The 15725-nt window shown below is 44.6% G+C and overlaps 1 protein-coding gene across 4 annotated transcripts in view; it reads left to right on the top strand.

Moving 5' to 3' along the window:
* Window positions 1-15725, top strand: part of EPHA5 (EPH receptor A5) — a gene marked incomplete at its 5' end in the record, with an annotated part of 202024 nt that overhangs the window by 36744 nt on the left and 149555 nt on the right. For all 4 annotated transcript variants that reach the window (XM_082483149.1, XM_082483148.1, XM_082483151.1 and 1 more), the window contains one exon: window positions 6885-7548. In XM_082483149.1, the coding sequence (XP_082339275.1) occupies window positions 6885-7548 (664 nt within the window). The remainder of the gene's footprint in view (window positions 1-6884; window positions 7549-15725) is intronic.

Below are 15725 nucleotides of genomic sequence, written 5' to 3'. Positions count from 1 at the left end.
GTTTGTTTTGGTAGCTGAAATTTAAAAATAAAGTGTGCTTGAGGTTGAAAGAAATAGTTTGGGTTACCCTAGAACAATTTTCATATTAATGTCTTTTTTCCTGCTCTCCGTTTTGCTTACATTCAGGAAGAGAAGATGGTAAACACATGGTTTGGGAGGCTGTCAATAGCACTGTTTTCCCCTTTACTGATTTTTTTTTTTTTTTTTTTTCTTGTCCCCTCCCCTCCTTTCCTAACTTGATCCAAGTACATTAATTGCTTTGGTTTCCTGATTATTTGTATTTCAAATTTGTGATTTACTGGAAAGAGTCACATGCCTGTGGTTGGTGTCCTTCCACTGCCTGGTTGGTGCAGGGCAGAAAGGGGATGCTGCGGGGCTGTCCCAGTGAGCAAACATCCTGCCCCGAAGCAGAATTTGAACTTTTGTGCCAGAGTGACAACTCAGGCTTAATGCTTAAAAACTGTTGCCCAAGAGCTCTGTTTAAAACAGGATCCAGTGCCCTGGCAGTGGTGGAATAGAGGTGCATAAAGCCATTTTGCCTTCTATTGTGTCTGGAGGTGGCATGTAGTGGGCACTGTTTATCCTATAGATCTTGAGCTGCTTGCCATGCCTCTGCGCTGCTGCTGGCACTGCTCCTCCATTGGGAAGAGCAGACTTGCAAACCTGCAGCATTGTGTCAGGTTACTGAATTTTTTTTCTTCTGCTTGAGAGTGGTTTGGAGCATTGTCCCTCCCTGTGAGAGGGTACCAGGCTTCCCAAGTGCTCCATTAGGTGCTGGTGGACTCTGCCATGATTGGTAGGTCATATAGGTTATACACAGAATCATAGAATTGTCTAGGTTGGAAGGGACATTTAAGATCATCAAGTCCAACTGCCAACCTAACACTGCCAACACTGCTACTAAACCATGTCTTCAAATACCAAGTATACCTGTATTTTAAATACCCCCAGGATGGTGATTCCACCACTTCCCTGGGTAGCCTGTTCCAATGCTTGAACAACTCCTTCTGTGAAGAACTTTTTCCTAATATCCAATTTAAACCACCCTGGTGTAACTTGAGGCTATTTCCTCACCCACCTCTCTACAACCTCCTTTCAGGTAGCTGTAGAGAGCGATAAAGTCTCCCCTCAGCCTCCTGTTCTCCAGGCTGAACAACCCCAGTTCCCTCAACTGCTCCTCATAAGACTTGTGCTCCAGACCCCTTGCCAGCTTCGTTGCCCTTCTCTGGACACCCTCCAGCACCTCTATGTCTTTCTTGTAGTGAGGGCCCCAAAGCTGAACACAGTATTCGAGGTGGGGCCTCACCAGTGCTGAGTACAGGGGGACAATCCCTTCCCTAGTCCTGTTGGCCACACTATTTCTCATACAGGTCAGGATGCTGTTGGCCGCCTTGGCCACCTGGGCACACTGCTGGCTCATATTCAGCCGGCTGTCAACCAACACCCCCAGGTCCTTTTCTGCCAGGCAGCTTTCCAGCCACTCTTCCCCAAGCCTGTAGCGCTGCATGGGGTTGTTGTGACCCAAGTGTGGGACCCGGCACTTGGCCTTGTTGAACCTCATACCATTGGCCTCGGCCCATCGATCCAGTCTGTCCAGATCCCTCTGTAGAGTAAGTATCTCTCTGTAGAGCCATATATACCTCTTGCCAATGCCAGCATTCAAAACAGAACTGCTGGTCCTGAGGTCAGCATCACTTTAGAGGGGCTATGAATGAGGTGACTTTTAGGTACTTTCTATTTTTGTGTTCTTGTTCTTTGAGCAAACCCTTTTTTCCTTTAATGAAGACTGAAACACCCCCAGCAAAAGCAAAGGCTGTCCTTTAATCATGCGGCTCCAGAGCTGAAAAGCTGAGCAATGTTGTGCATTGCAGAGTGTGTTGATAAAACTGGCAATATTGATGGCAGGCTTTGAAGTAATTGAATTTTGGGACTGCCGTGTCTGTAAGTGGTGTTTTGCAACAGGCAAGATGGTGACACAGTCGGTCTTATTTTACAGCTAGCACAGTCCTGCAAAACCTTCTGCAGTGCAGAAAAAAACAGATGTGTAAGTGCTCTGCCTGGCTTTCACTAGAGATTTAGCCTTACGTGACCTCACTGAAGTCATTGAAACTAGGCAGAGGAGAGCCTGCTTTTTACTTGCTTTAACTTTGTAATATGATAGCAGGTGAAAAGCCGGCAGGCAGCTGGAAAAAAAAAAAAAAACCCAAACCAAAAAGCCCCAACCCCAAACCGAACCCCAAGTTTTTGGGTTTTGTGATGGGAGGAGAGCAGCAAAAGGAGGGAAGGAGCAGGTTGCAAGATAGAGTTGAGTAGCGGGAGGCAACGCGTGTGTGGGAGCTGAGCTGGAGGCTATTCATTGGCAGCCAGGTCTTAACATCAGCTGCATAAAAGGAAATCGAAGAGACTGCACAAATATTACCAGGATGAAAGACAGGATAAATAGCACAGAGCTGAATGCCGGGCTGGTCTGCCCTTCTGGAAGGGCGGCAAGTCTCCCCTTTTAGCTTGGCACAGGGTTTGCGTCGCCCCACGCCGCGCTCTCCTCTGCACCGGCGTGTGCGTTGTGCTGGGTTTGACAGCAGGATTTGGGAGTAAAATTACCTTCCTCTCTCTGTGGGCAAAGCCTGTGGGGTATCACAGGCCTTCCACACGTTCAAAGCCTGGGATAGGAGATCTGTGCCAGGCCTGCCTTTCTCCAAAAGAAAAAAAAAAAAAAAGACCTGTGAGAACGTATAAATCCTTTTCCAATTTTACATCTTTGTGCCGGCAGATACCTGAATTAACATGCACATGTTGCAGAGCTCCAGGTGGAAAATTAAATGGGAGAGGACGAGTGTTCTTGTACCAGGGAGCCTGTGAAATAGGCAGGGGGAATAGAGGCAGGTTGCACAGTCCTTGGAGGGAGGAGTCCTGCTGGGAAGGTAAGTCTAGGAACCCCTTTGCGTAAGGCTCTTAAGCTCCCTTCCCCTCTTTAGACAACTAGGATTTTGCTAAATGCCTCATTTCTCTTTCAGCAGTGCTAGGATGTGTGGAATTAGGAAAGAGGCTTGAAATTTCCATACCACCTTTAGTGGCTGCTAAAGAGAGTGAGTTACTGAAGACCAGTAACAAAATTTCTCCTTGCAAAAAAAAACCAAAAAAAAAACAAACCAAAACCCAAACCGAAACCAAATAAACAAAAGCTCTGAAATTTTCATCCCCACTGTCAGTATTTGTTTTTGGGGCAGCAGCCTTTTACTGTGCTGTGATAGCAAATTGCAATCCTGAAATCCTGGAGATTAGGAACAAGCCTCAGTAGCGGACAGCTTATGAATATGTTTTAAAATTGTCCGTTTAACCCCAGACCGTGCCACTGAATGCTTTTTTAGCTCTTATATTTTCAGTGTAGATGTGTGATATCTCTGGCCTTTCCATAGGCAGACAGCCTGCATGAATTGCACGCTTCCTATTGATGGAGCTGAATGCAGTCTTGAGCTTCTGTTAACTTGCCAGCAGTACTGTACTGGAAATTTCTGATTCAGAAATAGGTCTTCTATAAATGATTTAACATCAGGCCATTGAAATGCATTTGTGTTTTCCTTCTTAGGGCTATTAAAGATGTAGAGAAAACATTTAGCACTAAATTAATGGTTGTATTTTTGTTTTAATCCTACAGATGGGGTTGATTTATATCTCAAAAATATGTGCTGCAGAGAGGAATTATAATATTACACAATTTTTCAGTTGTACTTAATTTGTTTTCATGCCAATATTTTCAGCTAGATGCCGTCTCTTTAATGTGGCGAGTCTTCTTTTTCATTAACTGTAAGGCACTGCATTTCATCCTCTAGTTTGTAATCCTGAGTCAGATGAAATACTTGTCTTGAGATCTGTAGTGACCAGGGAGCTGGGACCAGGCAGAAGGTGCAGGGGCTCTCGTCCCCATCCCCTTCTCATGGAGGCATGGCAAAGCAGAAGGGCGGCAGGCTGCCTGTGGTCTCTGGGGGGAGGCAGACCCGGCTGAAGGGGAAAAAAATGGTGCGCTCCTACATGCAGATAGGAGAGGAGAAGACGGGATTAAATGACAGCAGAGATTTTGCACAATAGTGGCTGCTCTGATAAAATCTGGTTGGCTTTCCCTTGAGGATTATACAGAGATAAGCAGCCTTAGCTCATTAGCACCTCCCTTTTCTCTTGCTCTCTGATGACTGCTTTGGGTTTGATGGCAGGTGGCGATGGCAGGACTTGCTCTGATCTGGGGTGCGGTGCTGGAAAGGCAGCACATCCTGAAGCCTGGGATGTTGGGTGATATGCCATTCCTTGCAGCTGATGTATTTATGCTTGGACCTTCTTCCTCATGGCGTTTAGTCCCCTCCGTGCATGAAAGCGACCATTAGAATCACTGGATTTTAGTTTTTGAACGAATGAGCTTTCTTATACTCACTCCCACCAATACAACTGGAGCAGCAATGGAAATGAGCTTAATTTTTTAACTCTGGAGAGCATGATGGTTGGGTCTGAAAATTATCTGGCAAGTGTTAAAAAAAGAGAAGTAATGTTTTTCAATACACCTTCAAGTTAGGTCACTAATGATATTACTGCAACATCACAGTCACTGCAAACTTCAGTTTTCTGAGAGAAATGCACATTAGATGCTCCCTAAATGTTGTGTGGAGTTACACTGTGTACCTTGTGCCATCCATACACCTCCCTGCTTGCTAAAACTGGTGCGAGCAATTTCCAGCCCTCAAATGCTTTTCACCACCTCCTGCTGGAGGTTAATTCTTCAACCAGCGGATATGGAGATGTGTGTGATTGAGTGATCCTCTGACCTTCAGGCAGAAAACCCAAAGGTTTTAAAGTCATTGAGGTCTTTCCTGGGCTATATTGGGATGTGCTCACCTGTCCCCTGGGCTGGTTCGGGAGGGACCTCTACCTGAGGTCGCAGGAGTGGAGGGGTACCCTCCCTTTTCATCAAATTGAAGATTGCCACTGTGATAAAAATAAGACTTTGCACTTATATAGTGTCATGGTGAACAAATACACTTGAAAGCATATATGTACAGCATATTTAGCACTTAACCACACTAGTTGAAGAATAGTGCTTTTCTGCTTTTTGATTTCATGTATCTAAACCCATCCTATTTACTGGAACATGGAGAAGCTAGCTGCAGCTTTGTGCTGTCTTGCATACTTTTCCTGTGTGTTTTCTCAATGGTTCTACTCTTCATAATTCTTGATTGCCTCTCCTCAAAGTTAGACACGAATCCTGCACAGATCTACCTAGCTTTCGCTGCAGGCATATCTCCAGCTATCTCTGTGGCACTACCAGAAAGGGCGAAGTTAATCACGGTAGGATCATGGCCTGTTTAAGCCCAGGGACATAAAAAAGGGTTTAGAAATGAAAATACTGCTTAGCATGATGAAGATGTCCTCAGGTTAGGTTCCTCATTTGGAAGACTGGTGGTACACATGAGCTCTGTGCACCGCGGTGGGCATGTCTTGTTGAAATGGCAAAAGTCCCCACTTTCACATCCCAGGTCAGAAAGGAGAGGAAGTGCTTTTATGGCGGTGGTAGTTACAACTCATTTTGGACTCTAGCATCAGGGGATGTTTTTCATGCCACTCGTTGCTGCCATTTTAATTTAAAAATCTAAGAACAGCATTTCCCTTAAAAACACTTTATTGTTACGTTGGCTCTGAAGGTGTCAGCTCTGCAGTAATGGCATCTGGGTTGAGAATGCTCTTGACTTCATCTCAGGCTGTATTTTCAATGAAAAAAATTGGCCATTGGCCTTAGAAGGTATGCAGCTTGGAACGTAGCTATTACCTTGTGCTGGAGTGCCTTTCAATTAAACTCTGTGCGTTTGCTTTGTGCTGCATCCGCAGCTGTGACTAGATGTGGGCAGCAATGCTGAGCAGAGGATGGAAGAGGCTTTGGGAGTTAAGCCCTCGCAGATGAGCAGGTCAGAAGTAGAAGGGAACAAAACTGAAACCATCACGGGTTGTCCCAAGTTCTTTGCTGTACTTATGTGGGTTAATCTAGTCTCTTAATGTGACACTACTGTTCTCAAAAGCAGAGGGGAAACATTAACGTTGTGTCTCTATTGTAGGCACTATTGCTGTGCTACTGACTGTGGTGTGTTGGATCAGGAAAAAGCATTTCTTCCAAGTGATGCACTTCAGAGTGTGGCCAAAATAAAATGAAAAAGCAATTGCTACAATTCTCACAAACACCTGCATGAAGTTATCTGGAGCTCTGCTTAAAAACCTGTGTAGCACGCGAACAGCTCAAGATTTGCAGATCCCTGTAACCCTTATTAGAAGCATCTTCTCTTTGCATGAGCAGGAACTCCTCTGATTAGCACACTTTGGGAGAGCAAAGGCTCATTTATTCCATATATCACTCTGCTGATTTTCTGGCAGGCTGTTTGGTGGGGGAGAATAGCTTGGAGAAATGTGATCATCCTCCTTGCATTCGGCAGAGATTTGAGGATGTGGTAGAAAGGAGCCTGGGGGAGCAGGGACAGACAGACTGTAAATAGCCTTCTTTTCTCTTATGTGGATGCATTGGAAAAGGCCAACTCATGGCCCCATCTGCTTTTGTTTTGTTCCCTAGCAAAGTACTAGTGGACAAACCCAGCAGTATGTTTTCCCACTTCTGAAATGTCTGAAACAAAAGGTTTTAACTAGCATCCTTTTATATTTCTAAAGGGTCTTTTATCTGACTTTTCAGAATTGTATCAAGCCTCCAGTATGGAAAACTTTGCAATTTAAAACATTTTTTCCCCCCCCAAAGTCCTCCTGAACCTCTGAAGTTCCCAAGTTGCTTTTAGATAGGAAAGTTATGATTTTGCAGGAGCTGTAACTTTTTTTTAAAAGTAATACTTTTCCTTTTTATACAGTGGGAAGAAATTGGTGAGGTGGATGAAAACTATGCTCCAATACACACATACCAAGTATGCAAGGTAATGGAACAGAATCAGAACAACTGGCTTCTGACCAGCTGGATCTCTAATGAAGGGGCGTCCCGCATCTTCATTGAGCTCAAATTCACCCTGAGGGACTGTAACAGCCTTCCAGGAGGACTTGGGACTTGCAAAGAGACTTTTAACATGTATTACTTCGAATCAAATGATGAAGATGGGAGGAACATCAAGGAGAACCAGTACATCAAGATCGATACCATAGCTGCTGATGAGAGCTTCACAGAGTTAGACCTCGGTGACAGAGTTATGAAGCTAAACACGGAGGTGAGAGATGTCGGACCCCTAACGAAAAAGGGATTTTACCTCGCTTTCCAGGACGTGGGTGCCTGCATCGCCCTGGTCTCTGTGCGCGTGTACTACAAGAAATGCCCATCGGTGATCCGCAACCTGGCCCGCTTCCCTGACACCATCACGGGAGCGGACTCCTCGCAGCTGCTAGAGGTGTCGGGCGTCTGTGTCAACCACTCAGTGACTGACGAGGCACCGAAGATGCACTGCAGCGCTGAGGGGGAATGGCTGGTGCCCATCGGGAAGTGCTTGTGCAAGGCAGGGTACGAGGAGAAGAACAACACCTGCCAAGGTAAGGGTCTGGGCTGAGGCTGCAGAGGTCATGTGCAGTCTTGGCTTTCTCTTCCGTGTCCTTCGTGCCTGGTTGAGCTGGCAACGGTGGGTCGGGTTCTCGCTTCCACTGAGATCCTTTGAATGACCGTGACAGCACGAAGAGAGAGGCCTTGGCTGGGTATAGTGGGACTTGGCACCTATGTACGGGCACTTATAGGGCTGTGGACAACCAGCACACCACTGTTACCTTTGGAGCACTGTACTGTAGGGCCCATGAGACGATTGTAATCTTATCTGTTATTTAAAGCTTTACGCTATTTTTCCTCAATATAGGGGTTTCCTTATGAATTTTAGAAGCTTGGTTTCTTTTTTCTGGACTGTACCAGGGAATGTTTGAAGTCAGTCTCCCTATGCAAGATACATTTTGGTTTTGTATTTAAAAGGCTATGTTTTTCTCTCTTTATTACTCTAACCAAGTGGGGTGGAATTTGGTGTGGTGTGAGTTGATTGATTTTCCTCTCTGGTAAACAGTTTAATGCAAAGCTGCTCAGCTGTTTAGAGTTAAACCTAAAGCCCCACTGATAAAAATGCCTCCACGTGTGCTGAAGTTTTCACATGGGTAGCTGACTAAGGTTCTTGAGTTGCTGGTCAGCATAGGTCTCCTGAATCATCAGGGTCCTTGTGCAAGAGATCTAGGGTATCCGAAGGTTAAGACGTAAAAAAGAATGCTTTCAAAGAAGTGCATCATACTCTAAGAGTGTATAATCTCATTTTATGATTTGCTGTATTACATACTTATTTATAAAATTGCCCTTCCATTGTAAATGTGTAACAGGTTGCTTAAAAACCTATTTGGACATAAAAGAGAAGGGGAAAGGAAAAAAAGATTTTAATGCAGTCTGCTTTTTGCAAAATTACTGTGTTAGTCGTCAGTCCTGTCTTAATTGCCTTGTACTTGCTGCCACTTAGTAATGGATAACCCATGGGGAAGGCAAAGGAATTCTGTTCCAACTGAAGTCGGTGTTGCATTTTCTCTTCAGCTCGTTCCAGACACTTATTATGGTGTTTGTAGTGTTGGTGCAAAAGATAGATCAGTGCATATCCAAAGCAAACTGTGGCCTTGATCCTTTAGTCCTTGGTCACACACTGTGCCTCTGAAGATTACATAGTTCAAGTCTCTTCATGGGTTGACTTTGAATAGAGTATAAGTATGTTGGTTTTGGAGAAACCTCTAGTAAACAGCATGTAGAGTGTGCTTTTTGACCAGGATAGTCTCCTTTTTCTGCAGATGTAGTCAATACAGCAAACCTGTCTTGGTTTTGCTTTTCCCGTGCCAATAAAGGTACTTCTCCCATTTAGGGGGGAAGAAGAGTCAGACTTAATGTTTTATACTACGCAAGGGGAGCTAAGATCAACATTAGCCCAAGCTGAGGAAATCTAGACTGTCCCACGTGAGGGACGTGGGTCAGATAGATCAGCAAGGATCTGCTTCATTATGGCTAAAAATACCATGTCCCAAAACAACATGTGCTGGTTGGGTGCTATGTCTAGACACTGACTTCAGTAACCGTAAGAATTTTTGGAGGAAAGGGGTGCATCCGTTAGTCACCTGTCAAATCCCGCCCTCCCACAGTGCACGAGCAGCATGGGATATCTCAAAGCACTCGTAAAGGTCTCAAAAAAACGCCAAACCAAAAAACTGGACTGGTTTAAACTAGAAACCTGAGACTGTCTTTGATGAGCCTACTGTGTCTGTTAGAGTGGTTGGATCTCTGGTAGTTCTGAGATAGCAGTCCGGGTTGTGCTTTCAGAAGACCTTAGTGATTTGAGGTTCTGCTTTCCATTTTTGGGTGTGGGTTGTTTTTTTTTAAATTTATTTTTCTTACGCAATTGAGGGCACAGTGTCTGGCCCCGCAATTTATGACTATGTTGAGTAGGACCGCGATCATAGTTTGGAAGTGTAAAGATGCTTTGTGGCGACGTACCCTTGCCATTCTGTCATAAGGTGTACACACATAAACTGCCCTAAAACTTCACCTGCAGCCTGCACCCTCGGCGGGAGTTTATTACTTTTAACTGCTCTAGAGTTGTTAAAGCCCATAATTCATGTTGGTAGGGAAGCCCCAAATTCTGTCACCAAATCAATGGGATGTTGGGATCCCGGTGCCTATGGCAAAGTCTGTTGGAGGGCCCCATTTGGATGTCCTGTGTTTAACCCGGTCATCGTGCCAAATGTTTCCTGCTGGTTGGCTCTGAGATGCTCAGTCGATAGGAGACATTCAGCCTGAGGCCGTTCAAGAGGGCTGCATTCAGCATGTATGGAGTTCATGCTGATAACCCTGTGTGAGTAAAATGCTTTCTGGTTTGGATATTGTTATATTCGCGAGGATGAGATCTATTCTAGGACAGTAACGTTAAACTTTGCAGCCCACAAGCAGAACAGTTAACACCAAGCAAGATCCTGTGTGCTTGTGGATGCTTCCCCCCCTCCATCTGACTGGTATTTAGGAAATGCTGACATAATGATGGTCCTGGCACTCTGCGGTGTAGCTTTGACAAACACCTAAGTAACTTCTGACCTTTGGTTTGTAAATCACTTAGGCGCGTCTTGCAAGCGGTCTCCCTGTGTGCTTTCACTTAGGCATGAGCAGGTTATTAGTGACCGCACTTGGGGAAACATTTTCAGCCCAGAAGAGCCGGGCTTTGTTTGTTAAAATTTCTCCTGCAAAGATGACATTTTCCAAGCTCTAGTGTCACGTCTGGACAGAGCAGACTATACTCTCTTATTAGAAGTGATGTAAATCCCAGTCAGCCTCACAAACATATGGGAACTATTGAAATCCCTTCTGCCTACAAATCATTAATTGGCAACGATGTTCTGAATTCATCATCTTGTCAGCGGGGTTCCTGTTTGAAGAAGGCACTGACAGTAACAGCTGAGCAATTTCTCTCACTGGGGACACTGAGGTTGTAAATATGACATGGTCTAATCTCCTTATATAATGTGCTCGCTCTCTCAATTAATATAGGCAGCTAGGTAGCAGTTACTGTAAAGAACTCAAACTACTTGGATTTTTACACCTCCTTTGGCAACATGGCCCATTTATCAGCAACTGCTATGGGACAGCTACAAGTAAATTGTGACTATTTTGGGACATGTTTATAAAAGACCAGTGTTAAGGTTCATTATTCACCAGCATAAATTGCTGTACTAGTTAATAAGAGAAATGAAAGCAGTTGCTCTGTGAATTTCTATGCTGCTTTCCAGAGCGGTGATTTGGTGCCACTAAAAGAGCGATGGTTATTGGTTTGCCTCACTTCAGCCGGTGCTGTCTGAATGGGTCCTTGAGGAAATGTTGCTGAGCATTTTCACGAGCTGGAAAATGCCCAGTTTCAAGTCTGTTTGGCCAATTTCAAGTCTCCTAATGGTGGTCTCTGCCTTAGCAGGCGCAGTACACAACCAAGGTAGAGGGCCAGATCCTAAAATGCTATAAAACTTGAGGGAGCGCCACTGAAGTCCCTCTGTCTTGGGGTTTGGCCAAACAATTTCTTGTCTGTCCCAGTCTATGCTTTCCTTCTTCCTGCACTGACAGAGGGGAGTTTTATCGTAATGTCAATTTTAGTTGCTTACTGTATATAGGAGGGGTCACCATTGGGGTTTGCGTAGGAAAGGAATAAAGTCACTGTGAAAAGGGCACCTTCTGGCACTTGTCTTTGTATTCATCCTCACCTTCAGCCCAATATATTCTTGGTGAGAAGCAAGAAGTGCTTATTTTTATGCCTTTAAAGGCTCTGGAGCCCATGCTATTGAAAGGGGGGGGGTGGGGGGAATGTTGACATGTTAAGCTAATGAGACCCAAATACACTTGCGGTGGGAGGTCCTGCTAGTGACCCGGAGGGGGGCTGTGGAGTGGTAACTGCGAATGTAATTGATTTGCAGAGCCTGATATTTTTTCAGCTGCTTTTAGAGCTGAATCACAAATTAATTAAATATTTGAGTTAAAATAAAAAAAAAAAAAAGGAAGGAAAAACTGCAGTGAATGAGACCCAAGCTGAAAAGGCGAGTAATGAGTTCAGGAGTCTGCGAGGCTCTCCTTTCCAAGAATCAGTGCATGCTGCTACTTGAAGAGACATCAAAAGGCGTACAGTTGGTTTTAGCCAGCGACAAGGTATGGACAAGATTACAGCTGTTAGAGATGGACAAAATAATGGAGGAAAACTCAGTGAAATCTTCCCTCACCCTTGTCGCCTTCTGAGGAAGAGCTTTGAAACGGAGGGCTAGAGGGGAGGGTAAGTTGGGGTATGGTTTTCTGGTTTTAGAAAGGAATTGTTGCCAGAGGAAATACTTGGATATTTTTTTTGTAAAACAACTCCAGTTCAAGTCCTGCTGCTGCCTTAAATATTGATGTTTATTGGATTATTCTTCCCTTAATCAGCTTTGCTAAACATACCTCAGTGCATTTACAAAACAGTATTTCTTTTTGCTGATTGTGTTGCGATTCAGCTGAGCTCTTGCTCAGCCAAGAGAAATGAGAATTTCTTACAGAAAACAAAGGCTGCAGAAAAACCTCATGTTTGCGGGTCTTTTATTCTGGATATAATCAAAACTAATCGACACAGGTGGCTAGTTTATGTAGATCAGAAGTTTACCTGCGGAATCGGTTCTTAGGTGATTTTGTTGCTGGCTGATTGAGGGTGAAGCAGAGTTACTCATCTTCCTCCCAGAGCGGTGCAATCAGCACAGATGTTTGAAGGCACTTTCCCAGAGCGGTGATTGCCCCCCTGTTGATCAGCTATCGGAAGGATATTTGGAGGCAAGTGGTTTTTTTGCAGCTGTGCAGGAGCAGGCAGGCAGAGGTAGTGACCCCTGGGCTGGTGGGTAGCAGAAGGCACCAACTGTGGAGGGTTGGGAGGTGACAGGGCTTGCAAAGGTGGTGATGGCAGAGCCACGCTTGATGACTGTTGTGTTTCTGTGTCTGCACAGCAGCTATGCCAGAGGCCTGACTTGTGAATGAAACACATAGCTGATCCCACAATAAAAAAAAAACCCACCTATTTTTAACGAAATCACTGTGTGTGGTTTCCTCAGGTGGTGCAGTGTGGCAGCTCAGCTGTTGCTCTCCTTGTCCTCTTAATTCTAGGAGATGGGAACGTGCTGCTGCACAGGTAACCTTATTTTGGAGGTCGGGCTTTTGCTCTGAAGTGACTGGCGTTTCTGGTTTTCCATCTGATGAAGGTGCAGGAGGGGAGAACAACTTTTCTTCAGTCCCCTCCACAACTTGCTCGCATGCCTCTCCACCTCATGTCGGCTGAATTCTCTCTCTAAACTCCTTGTTACGGATGCTAGAAAGACAGTGTACTGCTAAATCCTGCTTGTCTGGTGGGAGACTTCCCAGCTGGCACTCTGGTGAATAAGGCGAGTGTGCTTTTTACCCTTGCAGTGGAGTGAAAGGCAAGAAAAGTCCAGGAATAAAAAAAAAAAAAATAAAATCTTTTTAATTGTTCTACTGGGAGGTGATTAAATGGCAAGAAAAACATTGATGGATATGTTCAGTATATGGAGAATACTGAATTTGGAAATACAGTTGGCCCTCCAGGGAGTTCTTTGCCCATCATTCATACTTCTCGTGCGTTTTTCTGATTAAAACCAAATTGGCTGGGAGTATAGCATGGTAGGTGTTTATATAATTATGAGCTGAAGTGCCTAGTTAATTTTAATTAGGCACAAAACCAACCAGTGTCAGAATAGCTGAATTTTTGGCCGCACAGTGTGTATTATCTTTTCAAATGTAAAGAAAATCACTTGAATGCTACGTTTCAGCAAAAGGTAGTTGTCACTGGAGGGGGAATGGGTTTTATTCTGTAGAGAGGTGCATGCATGTATATATTTAGGTGTTTTGTTCTGCAGCTGAGATAATTAACGACAGCAGGGAAATGTTTTCCACGGAGCAAAACTGTGTTGCAACAAGATTGATTAAATATTGCTCTCTTCTTTGTTTTATTTTGCATGTGTATTTGCCTTCATTATAGGAGGCATGGTATCAGTGTATGCACAATATATCGTGCTCTGCTAATGAGTTGTAACCTTCTGCGCTACCTTGTATGCTCATAACCCCGATGACTCTGAAGATCTTTTCTCATTCTGCAGCGGTGCTTTTAGGCCGTTGCTTTGACCAACTTAACCTAACTGCTCCTTTGCAGCGTGGCTGCTGTGCAGTCACCTTCCAGAAGGACCGTTAAGGAGTACTTTATTCCTCCCCCCAAGTTTAGATTGAGCAGTGCAAATAAAATAAAGTTTGGAAATGGCTCCAAAAGCGTAAATTGTGAAGGCCATGTTTGCTTCTTAGCCGTAAGACACTTTGGGGCAGATCTTAGGGTATGCTTTTTAGTCTGGTCCTAAATAACTAACTGATATTTACTTGAACACTGACTTTGTTTGGTTTTAGCATTCTTGAAAATAGGGTATCCATTGGTAGCTTAGGGAATTTGTTAAATTATGGGATGGGAGAGGGGGTTGCAGGAGAACAGGAGTGTTAGTCATGGTGCTCTTAGGTTCCTTTGTTTGCCACCTTTGACTTTGAATTGCTTGGAAACAGCCTGCTTACTAGTTGTGGGTTTTAGAAACAATTAAGAACTCTGGAGAAATACTAAGGATAAAGCACATGCATGCTGGTTGGCAGTGCAGGGAATTTAATTGCCTTGATTTAAGATATGGCTGGCCCTAGCTGCCCACTCTGTCCCATTGCTGAAAGCTGCTGCTGGCTTTGCAGGACTGGATAGCGTGCCCATGAGCTGATGTGACCGATGGAGGGCTTGTCTTGACATCCTGGCCTGGGGACAAATGAGATGTGGGCGCTATATCTGATCTCTAGAGGTCCCTTCCAACTCTGAAACTCCATGATTCCGTGATCTGGATGGTCATCTTTAGCAAAAGGCTGGCTGCAACCTCTCGAACTGCCAAGGGTCTGCCAGAGCTCACTTGTCACAACACTCATTCCACCTAATTTATACGGGGTATTAAAATGAAGTTGTACTACTGTGTTTTGTTTGTAATTCGGGTTTTCAGCTTTGTGTTTCTCATTTAGGAAACACTTAGCAGTAGTTAATGATGTGTTGACGTTTCAATAATAAGCTTTTCTGTCTGCACGTGTTAAATCTTGACCATTTTAACTGGCTTTGGGTTAACGCTGGGGTTGAAATCCAGGCTTCACAGAAGGAGGCTGCAATCGTGCCTTGAACAGATTGGCAGCTTACTTATTTCATTTTTTTAGTTGGATAAACTTGTGTCCTGTATAAGGTAAGTGTTCAGTAGACTACAATAAGAGCAAAGAGATTGCAACACAGATGTCCGCAGAAAGAGGTGACTCTGCTCTTCATATAAACAGAGGTGCCCATTTATTTTGCTGGAAGTTTGCTCACTTTCTATCACTGAAAAAATTAATCTGGCATAGACACGATGGTATCCATGAACAACATATCATTAAGGTTGTATTGAGCACGGTACTGATGTGCTTCCATTTTTTCAATTCCCTCAGGATGGCTATGAGGTTGTTAATACTGGAATGAACGTGAAGAGAGAGACTAGGTGTTATACAAACCACAAACCATATACCCAAAACAGATTAGAGAAAAAAAACAAAGACAAAAGAGACAATGCCAGGCTTGTGGATGACCAGTATCGCTTTCATATACCTGTCATCTTTATAAATGTATGTCCTTAAAAAAACAGCTCAAGTTTGAGGAATTGGGATTTAGGATGACAACTTTCTTCTCACTGTAAGTGACGGTCAATCAAGTTAAGGCCAAAGCAGTGTTTCTTCCCCCACCTGAAAATCCAAGCCCTAAGAGCTGCAGCTCAGTGGCATTATCAGGTCAAATCCACTGGCCGGGGAGTGAAACAAGGCTGTCCCTGCCTGCATGGCTCCCTGTGCTGCACGAGGTTACACTCCTGCAGGCAGGGTGGGTGGGAGAGGATACGCATCAGCAGAGGCGTTTTCATCTGCATCTTCAGCCTGGCGTCCTTGCACAGCCCGCCGTGGTGGTGATGGTGGTGGGCTCAGCTCCCACGGCGGGTTTGCCTGGCCGGCATGGCACAGGAGGCAGTGCCGGCTTGGTACGTGACCCATTCTTGCGGTGAGACTTGGTGGTGTACCCTGAGTCACGTCCTCATGGTAGGCTTTGATTGGCTTGTGACTA

This window comes from Vanellus vanellus, assembly GCF_965231255.1.
Source record: "Vanellus vanellus genome assembly, chromosome: 4".
Taxonomy (NCBI): domain Eukaryota; kingdom Metazoa; phylum Chordata; class Aves; order Charadriiformes; family Charadriidae; genus Vanellus; species Vanellus vanellus.
This window is presented reverse-complemented; position numbering and strand designations above follow the sequence as displayed.